Here is an 11,476-nt window from a genome sequence, read left to right as displayed (position 1 = left end):
TAACAGGAGCAAAGGAAGCAAAGTTTCCTTACTTTAGCAAAGGAAAACCAGCTCCCTCTTGGCTTATATCGAAATCCTCCGACATTCTTCTTTACAAATCCTCGTTTTGTACTTCTAATTCGTGACCGATGTTTTGTTTTGATCTCTCCCCTGCGCTTCCGCGTTTGTCACTTCTGAGCGGCACATGCGCAACGCCAACGTCCTTCGTCATCCGCCCGGAGCTGCTTCCGTGTACAACAGTGAGCGCAAGCTAGATTAAATTGATTATTACCTTTTAAATATTACAAAAACGCATCGATTCGCTACAGGAGGCCTATGTTCACCCCCCGGAGCCGTAGGAGGCACTTTTTATTATGGATGGATGGATGCACTTTATTTCACTTCTTTTGGACTGATGCACTGTCACACCCGCTGACTGCCATTAAACAGCTTGGAAGATCAAAGACAATTTTTAATATAACTCCAACTGGATTCGTCTGAAAGAAGAAAGTCACATACACCTAGGATGCCTTGAGGGTGAGTAATTTATGGGCTAATTTTCATTTTTGGGTGAACTAACCCTTTAAGAGCAAAAAGGGTCTTCTGCATGTAAGAATAAAAAGATAAGTGAAGATAGTGATGTTACAGTGGAATATCACGCCAGCCAGAGCTTGGCCTTGAAGAATGTCCTCTTCAGGCTTTGAAGCACCAATGCAAGTTTCAAGATAACAGCAAGCATACAATTACCATGTGAACCCCACAGAAACACTGGCCACTTCTTAGCAAGCCTCACTGGGAATCTCCTCAGGCCGGGGCAGGAGTCACCAGTCCTGAATCAGTCAAACTGGCAGATCCTGTACGGCGGCTGCGACCTTTCAGCCATCTCTCACTGGAGACACGGCACTTAACTGAAACCTCTGCCAGGGGGCAAACAGGAAATTTCATCTCGACAACAAGGATTCTTCCTGTTTGCAGCCATGTGTTATTCCCAGTTACAGATGTCACTCCTTCTTTCGAGGGATCCGTGTGGATATCGATGATCTGTTCTTCTCATATTTGTTCTTGCAACCTCGACAAGTAGAGTGCCCATTAGCACCCACTCCCGGTGGTGTAATTCACTCTAAAGTGGACCAAATTTGCTTGTAGAGGGAAGTAAAATAATTCTGCTGTGACTCACACTCGCTCCCATTATCTCAGTGGGTTCTGGAGCTATAGGGCACGCGATAAGGATAGTTTCTTCCTTAAATGATGCAGCAGGGAGAGGCCGTAGTACACTGAAAGGTTAGCTTACTTCACGCTTCAGTAGAGGTCTAAAACAGGGTACAAGTAGGCAGGCAGAGGGTTTCCAGACTGCAGCAGCGTCTCACCCCAGCTGACTTCTTCCAGCAGCACTTAGGCGGAGCGAAGGCTGTGCACACGCGACTGCGGCATGTTGCTGCATAGCTGATTAGTGGAGGCTGCGCAAATAAACCATCCTACAGCTGTCTTACATCACACACATGCCAAGCTCTACAGAGAAACATTCATTTATAATTGCCTACCGCTGCTTAACGGCTGACATTTTCAGCATTTGTCCTAACGAATACTGGATGATCCTGGGGTTGCATTGCTGGGAATAAGTGCCTGAAATACAACAGAGGCATTTCCACAGTTGTGGGACTGATCTGCGCAATGCTGTAAAACTGTTGTGCCTTTTACAATCCGCAGTTTCTTCTATGCAATCCCTACTTTGAAGGGGAGAATGTGGCAGAATATTTTGGGAAGTGAAGGGTCAAGAATACCCCCAAGGTGGCATACATATGAGCCATCCTTGACTTGCCATTTCCTCGACAAATTGGCAAAAAATGGGAACCGCTACTGAATGAAACATTCATATATATTTGTCCACTGCTGCTTAATGGTTGCAATTTTCAGGATTTGTCTTAACGAATACGTAATTATCCTGGGGTTGCATTACTGGGAACATGTGCCTTGAAATACCGCAGAAGCGTTTCCATGTTTGTGGGACTAATTTACACAATGTCGCAAGCCAACTGTTAATCCGCAGCATCTTCTATACAGTCCCCACTTTGAAGGGAAGAATACTGCAGAAAGTTCTGGCAAGTGAAGGGTCAACAATACCCCCAATGTGGCATACATCTGGTTTATCTGAGGTGCTTCCTGACTTGCCATTTCCTCAACACACTGGTGACAACGGAAACCGCTACGGACTCAAAAGGCTACGTCTGAGATAAAATGTCGCACTGTTTAATTTGTTATATCACTGGCATGATTTTACGGCGAGCCGCACTTGGGTAAGTATAAAGTAAGAGGGAGGGGAGAGAGGACGGAGGAGAGGAGACAAGAGGGGTGCTCAGTCTTTCTGCTGCATTATTGAGGATGAGTGTTGGGTTCACTGAGGCATGTCGGCATTCTGAATCATTTACATCCTGCTAATGTCAGCTCTCATCTAGTGCTGCTACCTTCTGCATCCTTTCTTCATTTTTTTCTATGGAGTCTCCACCTCCCCATTTTTACATCTCCCTGGGACTATCCTCAATTATTGTAGGAGTAAATGGTTCACTTCCAATGCTATTCAGAAAGACTATCCTGGTTAGACCTGAACCAGATGGAAACGGATAAACAGGAGACTTGCTGCCACATTAAAGATCACATTGGGCTGAGATGAAGAGTATAAATGGAATATGGCCACATGCATCATATTCTTTCAAAGTTTGTATTAATTTTAAAACTAAACAAAACATTGTTACCAAACACTCTTCTCAATTCTCACCTCTCTACAGATACCTTGTAATGGGCAAAAAAGTGTCTTTACATGAACACGCCTGTTTTGTGAGCTATCCCAACACCCCAAAGGAGCAGAGATCTTAAACTTTTATAGGACAATATTTACAATTAGACGACACCAGCCTTAATGGAATCGACTCTGCCATTAAATGTTAAATCAGTCAGTCATGAAATTAAAACAGGAGAACACATGGGGGGAAAAAGACAGGAAGATGCAACATTACCACCTCCACTCTGTTCGCAGTAAAACACAAGAGAATCCTTGCTTTAAATGAGGCAAAAAAAAAGTCTGAAATGGTAACCACAGTCTCTTATGTTGTTGCAGGATGCTGATGAGCAAATGCAGTCTTTGTGTACACCAATTTTATGTATTTATTCACCCGAAGCTTAATTAAGATTCTGCCTGTTTAGTTCAGAAAATCTTCATGGCTATGATGTCACAACCTCGAGCTCATTAACATATGACCAACCTACATTCACACTTGTTTAGTATTCAGCTACTTTGCTTGGGCTGCTGAAAAACAGTATGAACTACTCAGGTTATTCAATCAGATTTCATTTACTTATACAAGTCTTAAAGGTGCAACAACAGCCCATTTGATTCAAAGGGGTCACAGAGAAGGTGGAAATCGGTCATGTGACACCTTGACAAACATCATAATGGACTGCAGAAGGCTGGATGGTAACACTTTACAACAAGCTCAATGTTCATTTATAAACATTATTTTTATTGCTAATTCATGTTTGTTCATAATACACTGGCTAATGCCAATTTATACAACTTGAAATGTTAAAATGTTTTAGTATATATAAAAAATAACATTAAGATTAATAAATGCTGTAAGTATTATTCATTTTTGGCTCATGATACCTACTGCATTGTTAACAAATTGAAACTTATTGTTAAGTGTTACAAAGAGAAAAAAAATAAAAATTTTAACAACTACACCTCAAATATACAAGTATAAAACAACTATAAAACTTTATTTAAGTCTAACTTTTACATAAATCTAAAGTTTCTGTTGGTGAACTAAGGATGGGCTTCCAGTTTGAGGCTCTATGGCAGTTGAAAAGTACCAGTGCCATTTTCTCAGGGGACTGAAATGTTTTTTTTACAAGATCTTTGTGAGTTTGAGTGCAGAAATCCAATGCTTTAGACCAAACTTCTATGAGAGAATCCCTGCCAATATTATTGAGTTTGACTTTTTTCATGCACACAAGCAAACCAAGCTGTCAAAAACTGCTCCGGATGGTTCCAAATTGTAAAAACGGGTCATGATGTGTCAGGAGTGTGTTCAGTCTGCTGGAAAAGTGACTTTTACTGAAATTTCACAAAGAAGGAGTGCTAGAGAGAGTTCATAGAAAGAGAGTTTATAGATATTTGTAATGTAGACATGCATTTTCTGTAAAGCTGCTTTGAAACAATGAGTATTGTGAAAAGCGCTATACAAATAAATTTGAATTGAATTACTTCCTGTGCAACATCTATGACAATAAAGACAAATTTAAGGGAACATTCATTCAAAGTTATCGACCGACTGATTGATTACTACAGAAAATTACTTAAAAATGTCCCTCAGTTGTTTAAAGAAAAACTAGTACCAACATCTCTTTCAGAAATAGATGTGGCACTCAATGTTTTTGCTAACTACAACTAAAATAAAAAAATATGAAAAGTAATATTCGTTAACTGAAATAAAGCTGAAATAAAATATAAATATTACAAAAAAATAATTTAAATGACAACCAAATGAAACAATATATGTTGAAATGTGTGTCTGTAGCAAACAAACTTTTGCTCTGCCTTGATGGATCTTGTACTAAATCCAGGTAATTTTGTTGAGCAAATATACTCCAAGACTGCATTTATGAAAAGATGCTTCCTCATATCTTGCCATTAATTTGAGCACTCTCTCATTCAGCTGCCAGAACACAGTTAATTATTGATTAATCATTACTACAAATGAACCCCAGTAATGATATTCTCACCAAATGATTTTATAAACCACTAAAGCAAAAACTACTGCAATTAGATAGAAAGAGACTCAATCTGTTCTTGGTGTCAATGTTCACTAAAAGTATAGACAGATTGTTCAATTCCAATCCATCAAAAGCAACACAGAAATAAAACACAGTAGTCTGCACTCATATGTCCCTTACATAAAAAAAAAAAAAGTTTATTATTATTTTCAGCTGCAAAGTGCTTTTTCAAAGAATACCTAAGAACTGTACAGACAGTGGCACCAAAATAGTGGCATTATAAATAGGGCCAATAAAACATGTAGCGGGAGAGTATGCAAGTATGAGTGCAAACATAAAAATAGAACAAAAAAAATACACACTGTACAATAAAAGAAGAAAATTATGAAATGTCTCTGCATCAGTCTAAACAGTCCTTTATTTTAAACAAACCTGTACTATTGAATAGCTCGGGGTCTTTTTCCACACGGACACAACAAAAGTGACAACCACATGTTTGATACTCCTTAGAATAAAAGCACAATCAGTATCACCTATCACCTGACCTCATCTGTAAATCTACACATCAGGTGCTTTCAGAAAACAAGCACGTCTGAGGCTGTGAAGAATGACAAAGAGGGAGAGACAGCCGCTTACCTCTTCGGCTGTCCATGACGTACGTCTCAATAATGGCACTCTTTTTACAGATGTCATCGGCCATTGAGGAGCAGCTGACCTCCAAGTGTTTCACCTGAACAGAGAGCACAAAGATAAGATCTGCAATAAACTGCCACACGCAACAACCACACGAAAGTGTGATAAACTGATACGGAAGCACACAGGTGTGGACACTGTGATCACTGCCAATGCGATTGGTTTTATCTTTAGAAAAGGCTCTTTAAATTCATTCATTTTAGTCGATTTTGCTATAAATTAATATCACAATAATGTTAGTCTATTTAATTTGACTGAAAATACATTATTTCAGCTATGTAAATTATCTTTACAATAATGTGAAAAAAAAGTCTTGTCTGCTCATCAAAGCTGCATTTATTTGATCAAAAGTACAGTAAAAATTGTAATATTCTGAAATATTATTACAATTTAAAATAACTGTTGTTTTATTGGAATACATTTCAAATGTAATTTATTCCTGTGATGCAAAGCTGAATTTTCAGCATCATTAATCCAGTCTTCAGTGTCACGTGATCCTTCAGAAATCATTCTAACATGCTGATTTGCTGTGTAATAAATATTATTTTTTTATTTTGATAAATGGTGAAAACTTTTTTTTTTTTTTTGAATTGGAATTTTTGATTAATAGAAATTTTAAAAGAACAGCATTTATTTGAAAATTTTCTAAAAGTTTTTACTGTCACTTTTACCCAATTTAATTTATCATTGATGAATAAAAGTATTAATTTCTTTGGAAAAAAACTATTGACTATCCCCAAACTTCAATGGTAGCATATATGTATATATAAAAAAATAAATAAATAAAAGATTAACTATATACATAGATAATATAAAAATTGTAATTAATATAATTTAAATTTAATTTAATTTAATTTAATTTTAAGAATTAATTTAATTCTTTCCTGGTTAAATAAAGGTTAAATTAAAAAATTATTTAAACATGCATCAAACATCAATTTAAACAAATGTATCAACTATTTTATATTTAATCTTAAGTTCACAAATGAAAAAAAAAAAAATTCTAAAAGACATTTTATGAAATCCAGATGATTTATGAAACAGCATATGAGTGGCACTGACATGTTTGAGTTTACAGTAATATGTCTCTTTGAAGCAGAAAGGGTGATGTAACTTGTCAAAGCCCTAACTACATATTTCCATTCCAATAGTTACTAACCAAGATTTAAAATGTGGAAACATCAATATCTGCATGCATATTTCATGATCCAAAGACACAATTCAGCACTTACAGCCCCCTATGGAGCACACAGCAGAACTGGCCGGGTGAAGGTTTGGTGCAGTACTGCAAACCTGGGCTGTTCCACGAGAGTTCAACTTTTCCTAGTAACATGAGACTACAATGAAGGTTAAAACGTCATACCTTCTCCTCCAGCATCCACTTCTCCTGCTGAACCTCGGCGAGCCTCTGGAAGAGCTCACTGACCTCGTCGTCCGAAAGGTCCGCAGGACGCTGAGACTGAGGGCTGCTGGTGTTGGACTGTGGAAAGAGAAATAAAACTTCACTGAAACATCTTTTTTACTTAAAAATATGCTGACAAGACCAGCTTAGACCAATATGAATGTTTTAGCAATGGGATTAAATAGACAGAAAGTCATCAGCGTTGTTACTGTTAACTAAAACTATTAAAAATAATTTTGGATCATTGAAATAAAGTTAAAATAAAATAAAATATTAAGACAAACGAAAATTAGAAATGTGCCTTGACAACTAATTGAAACTAATTTATGTTCAAGTTCTAAAGCTAAAAATAGTACTAAAGAACCAAAAGTGCAGTACTATTGTACTACCCTTACTAAAAACAAAAACTGAAATATAAATAAATTAAAGCTAAATAGAAATAACAAAAAAATTATGACAAAAGCACATAACTAAAACTGAAAATATTAAAACAAAACTACTTCAAAATAGTAATAAATACTATAACAGCATATAAGTAATACTAAAATAACACTGAAGGTCATGTAGGTTTAGAACAAGATGCGGGTATTTTCTTTTTTCTTTTTTTTTAAATAATTTTTGTGTGATCTATCCCTTTGAAACTTCTGTCATTTAACACAGTGTCATTCAACGTCACATGAAAGTCACAGGAAGGAATTCCATCAGCCTTGTACATGTGGTGGTCCTATTCTGTCCCTTAGTTTGTTTCAGGGCGTTTCAAGGAGCTGGAGACGATCCAATCAAATGACAGTCGACTCGTCCCAGAGACTCTCGCCGTCCCCTGTGTACACTATTTTCGTCCCATGAGTCTCATTTTCCCTCTGGCTTAAAAAAATGAAGTTCCCTTACTGAAGGTTGATGACGATTCTCCTTAAACATATCTTAAACATGCCTGATATGCATTATGTTTCAAATTGATGGCATAAAATGGGAGTCTGTGCTTTGATAAATGCATTTGAAAGTCAACTAGATGATTTATGATTGAGGCACCATTCATGTCTGTAGCACAAATGTTGAGGGATGAGTTGCATGGTGAAGTTTAAAACTTCCTAGTCTTAGAAAACAGCAATAATTAGTCAAATGTACCTCAAAGTTTGTGTTTTTCTTCACCAAACCACACTCATGTCCCTCAAGATAGTCCAGCATGTCACGACAACCATTATTTTCTCCCCTGTTTCTTCACAGGCACAGGATATTTATGGAATTTACACTGTTCAGGAATTTATTAAAGGGGTCATAGGATGCCCATTTTCCACAAGTTGATATGATTCTTTAAGGTCTTAATGAAAAGTCTGTAACATAGTTTGGTTAAAATTTCTCAATGGTAGTACACGCTTGAGGTATTCGGCCAATCACAATGCACTGGATAGCTGGCCAATCAGAGCACACCTCGCTTTTTCAGGCCGATGAGCTTTGTAAAAATCGACGCGTTTCAAAAAGGCGGGGCATAGAGGAGAAACAATAATGTACAGTATGTGGAAAATAATATGTTTTTTTAACTTTAAACCGCATAAACACATTTCATTACACCAAATACACAAAATAATGTTCTTTTTAGCAGCATCATATGACCCCTTTAAAATTTCTCAATGGTAGTGTGAAAAACACCTTTTTTTACCCTGTCAAAAACAGCTCTTTTCAGATCAAGTCGTTTTTGTAGCATTTTCCTTTAAATGTTAATGAGCTCTGCTGACCCCGCCCCTCTCTTCCGAGCCGCTCTCTGAGGGACTGTTTACTTTAGCCGCATTCATCGTGAAACTTGCTAATTAGCACATTATTAGGAAAGGCGATTTGCAAAGATTCATTACAAAACATTACTCTCACTTCTTCTGTAGATGAGGCTGGATCATGAATGATTCGCGCGAACATAGATGCATTTATGTAGTTCGGGGGCGCATTCGCTTCAGAAACAAACGTAATCCACTACGAGTTCAGCGGCTCAGATGTCGGGAGTAAATGAAGACTGCTATGTTCATTATTACATCCAACAACAAAACACCTCAATCGCTTAGGAGTCATTCTTGTCTACATCTGCTCCAGCGGTGAAACAATGGCGGACTGATGACAGCTCACTCAGGGCGGGTCTAAGGTAAGACGCCAGTCCAGTCTGTCAAACTATCGTGGGAGGGGCCTGTTTTTGTGACGTCACACAGACAGGCATCTGAGATCAGCTCGATTTGAGAAAGGGGAAAACATTTAACCAGATTAAAAAAAAAACAATGGGTGGATTTTTATCATTATAGGGCGGTTGTGTACACACACTGCCAACACACATTTCAGTTCAAACAACTTGTAAAAGTGCATGTAGCATCCTATGACCCCTTTAAACGCTTCTGGAGGTCAGAAATGCTCCTGGGAGCCAGAGAAAAGGAAGCGTCAACTGTGGCGACAGTATTTGCAAGGGTCGTTGGCCCCCTCTACCTTATTGGTGCTGGGAGCCGAAGCCCCGTCTTTCATGATCTCTCTGTAGCTGAAGGAGGAGATGCTACTGCTGTCACCCGTCTGCTGCGTATGGCTCGGCGAACTGATCTCAGACAACACCAGCTCCTCCAGACCTGTAAATATATACATGACCCAAAAAGAGGAATATTTTAACAGCATAAATCACTAAGCGCTGTAGGTGAGCTAGAAAATGGCAGTGGGTTAGATTGTGCATATTTCCTGCAGCAGCTCACTCAACGTACTTTTTTATGTGTCAGAAACATTTACAACATCAAAGTATATTAATATGAATGCTATTGCCTCATTTTCTATCTTGTTTGAAAATATACTGAAATACTGTCCAGTCCTAGATACTATAAAATAGCAGTTTCCAGAAACAGGTAACCGCTATTTTGATCAACAACTAGTTACTGCAAGGCAACTATTAGTAGGCCGAAATAATAATAAAACTGCATTTGCAATCTACAGAGAGTACGTAGGTCAACAAACAAGGAATCACTACTGAGTAATCTATACTAGAGCTAAGCATGCTAACATATTACAGGCTACTTAGCAGAACGTCATCCATTAATACCTGCACTCACGGACCGAGAATCTACAAAGTAAACAATTCACAAAAGTTAGACGCCATCCATTTTATGTAACATTTAATTGTATGGAATACACTAATGTTCAAAAGTTTGGGTTCAGCAAGATTAATACTTTTATTCAGCAAGAACAAATGAAATGGATCACAAGTGACAGCAAAGACATTTATAATTACAAAACATTATTTCAAATAAATGCTGTTGATTTTTACATTTCTATTGAAAAAATCCTGAAAAAAATTTATTAGTTTCCACAAAAATATTAAGCAGCACTATTTTCAACACTGATAGTAAGAAGAAATGTTTCTTAAGCAGCAAATCAGTATACTAGAATAATTTATTTCATTCATAATGTTACAAAAGATTTTTATTTCAAATAAATGCTGTTCTTTTGAACTTTCTTTTCATTAAATTATCTTGAAAAAAAATGTAAGATGGTTTCCACAGAAATATTAAACAGCACAACTATTTTAAATAAAAAGAAAAGTTTCTTGAGCAACAAATCAGCATATTAGAATGATTTCCAAAGGATCATGTGACTGGAGTGATGATGCTGAAAATTCAGCTTTACCATCACAGGAATAAAATACATTTTAAAATATATTAAAAGAGAAAATAGTTATTTTAAATTGTAATAACATTTCACAATATTACTGTTTTTACTGTATTTTTTTTTATAATAAAAAAATGCAGACTTGGTGAGCATAAGGGACTTCTTCCAAAAACATTTTAAAAAATATTACTGTCCCCAAACATTTGAACATATTTACATATATATATATATATATATATATATATACTGTGTGTGTGTATATATATATATATATATATATATACTGTGTGTATATATATATATACATACTGTGTGTGTATATATATATACTGTGTGTGTATATATATATATATATATATATATACTGTGTGTATATATATATATACATACTGTGTGTGTATATATATATACTGTGTGTGTGTATATATATATAAGCTCTGTTCCAAAAATTAGTAAGCTGCCTACTTAGACAGCATTTTAAGATGTCAATGTTGTGTTAACACAAAGGCCGTTTCAAAAGGAAAGTTCTGAGATACCTTGGTTTACAGACTGAATAAAATCAATAATATGTAATAAATAAATATACTGTTATACTATTCAATACCAAAAAAGTATGCATAAATAGTCTAATCAAAAGCTGGCTATTTTATCCATTAGTTGTATGCTATATGTTTTCAGAGTATGACATTGTTAGCTTAGCAGCATGCTAAATCAACCTCCACTGGAATCAACTGAGTTGAGTCTCTTTTGGAGTTTCCATTTCTGTTGAGATGCTCCCTTAGAAGGTAGTTTATTTAGGTAGTAGCAAGCTCACTAGTTATTGGAGCAGAGCTATAAATGTTGCTTTTAAAAAAAGAAAATTATAAATAGAATACAACAATGAACACTAAATATATAGTGCAAAGTTGTGACCTTCTTCCCCCCACAGATTGGGCCAGTGAACCAAAACACATGCCAAAATCTCTCTGAGAAAGTGTGTGTTTGTGTGTGTGTGTGTGTGTGTGTGTGTGTGTG

The 11,476-nt window shown here is 36.4% G+C and overlaps 1 protein-coding gene across 4 annotated transcripts in view; it reads right to left on the bottom strand.

Moving 5' to 3' along the window:
• The window catches only part of LOC107734529 (GRIP1-associated protein 1-like), a 46,975-nt gene that overhangs the window by 9,709 nt on the left and 25,790 nt on the right, over positions 1-11,476 (bottom strand). For all 4 annotated transcript variants that reach the window (XM_016546508.1, XM_016546507.1, XM_016546505.1 and 1 more), the window contains 3 exons: positions 9,302-9,435; positions 6,803-6,919; positions 5,383-5,476 (listed from right to left, as the gene is read on the bottom strand). In XM_016546508.1, coding sequence (XP_016401994.1) covers positions 5,383-5,476; positions 6,803-6,919; positions 9,302-9,435 — 345 coding nt within the window. The remainder of the gene's footprint in view (positions 1-5,382; positions 5,477-6,802; positions 6,920-9,301; positions 9,436-11,476) is intronic.

Source organism: Sinocyclocheilus rhinocerous, unplaced genomic scaffold (assembly GCF_001515625.1).
Source record: "Sinocyclocheilus rhinocerous isolate Xijiao unplaced genomic scaffold, SAMN03320098_v1.1 scaffold99, whole genome shotgun sequence".
Lineage (NCBI taxonomy): Eukaryota > Metazoa > Chordata > Actinopteri > Cypriniformes > Cyprinidae > Sinocyclocheilus > Sinocyclocheilus rhinocerous.
Note: the sequence above shows the minus strand (reverse complement) of the source record. Positions and strands in the feature narration are given on the sequence as shown.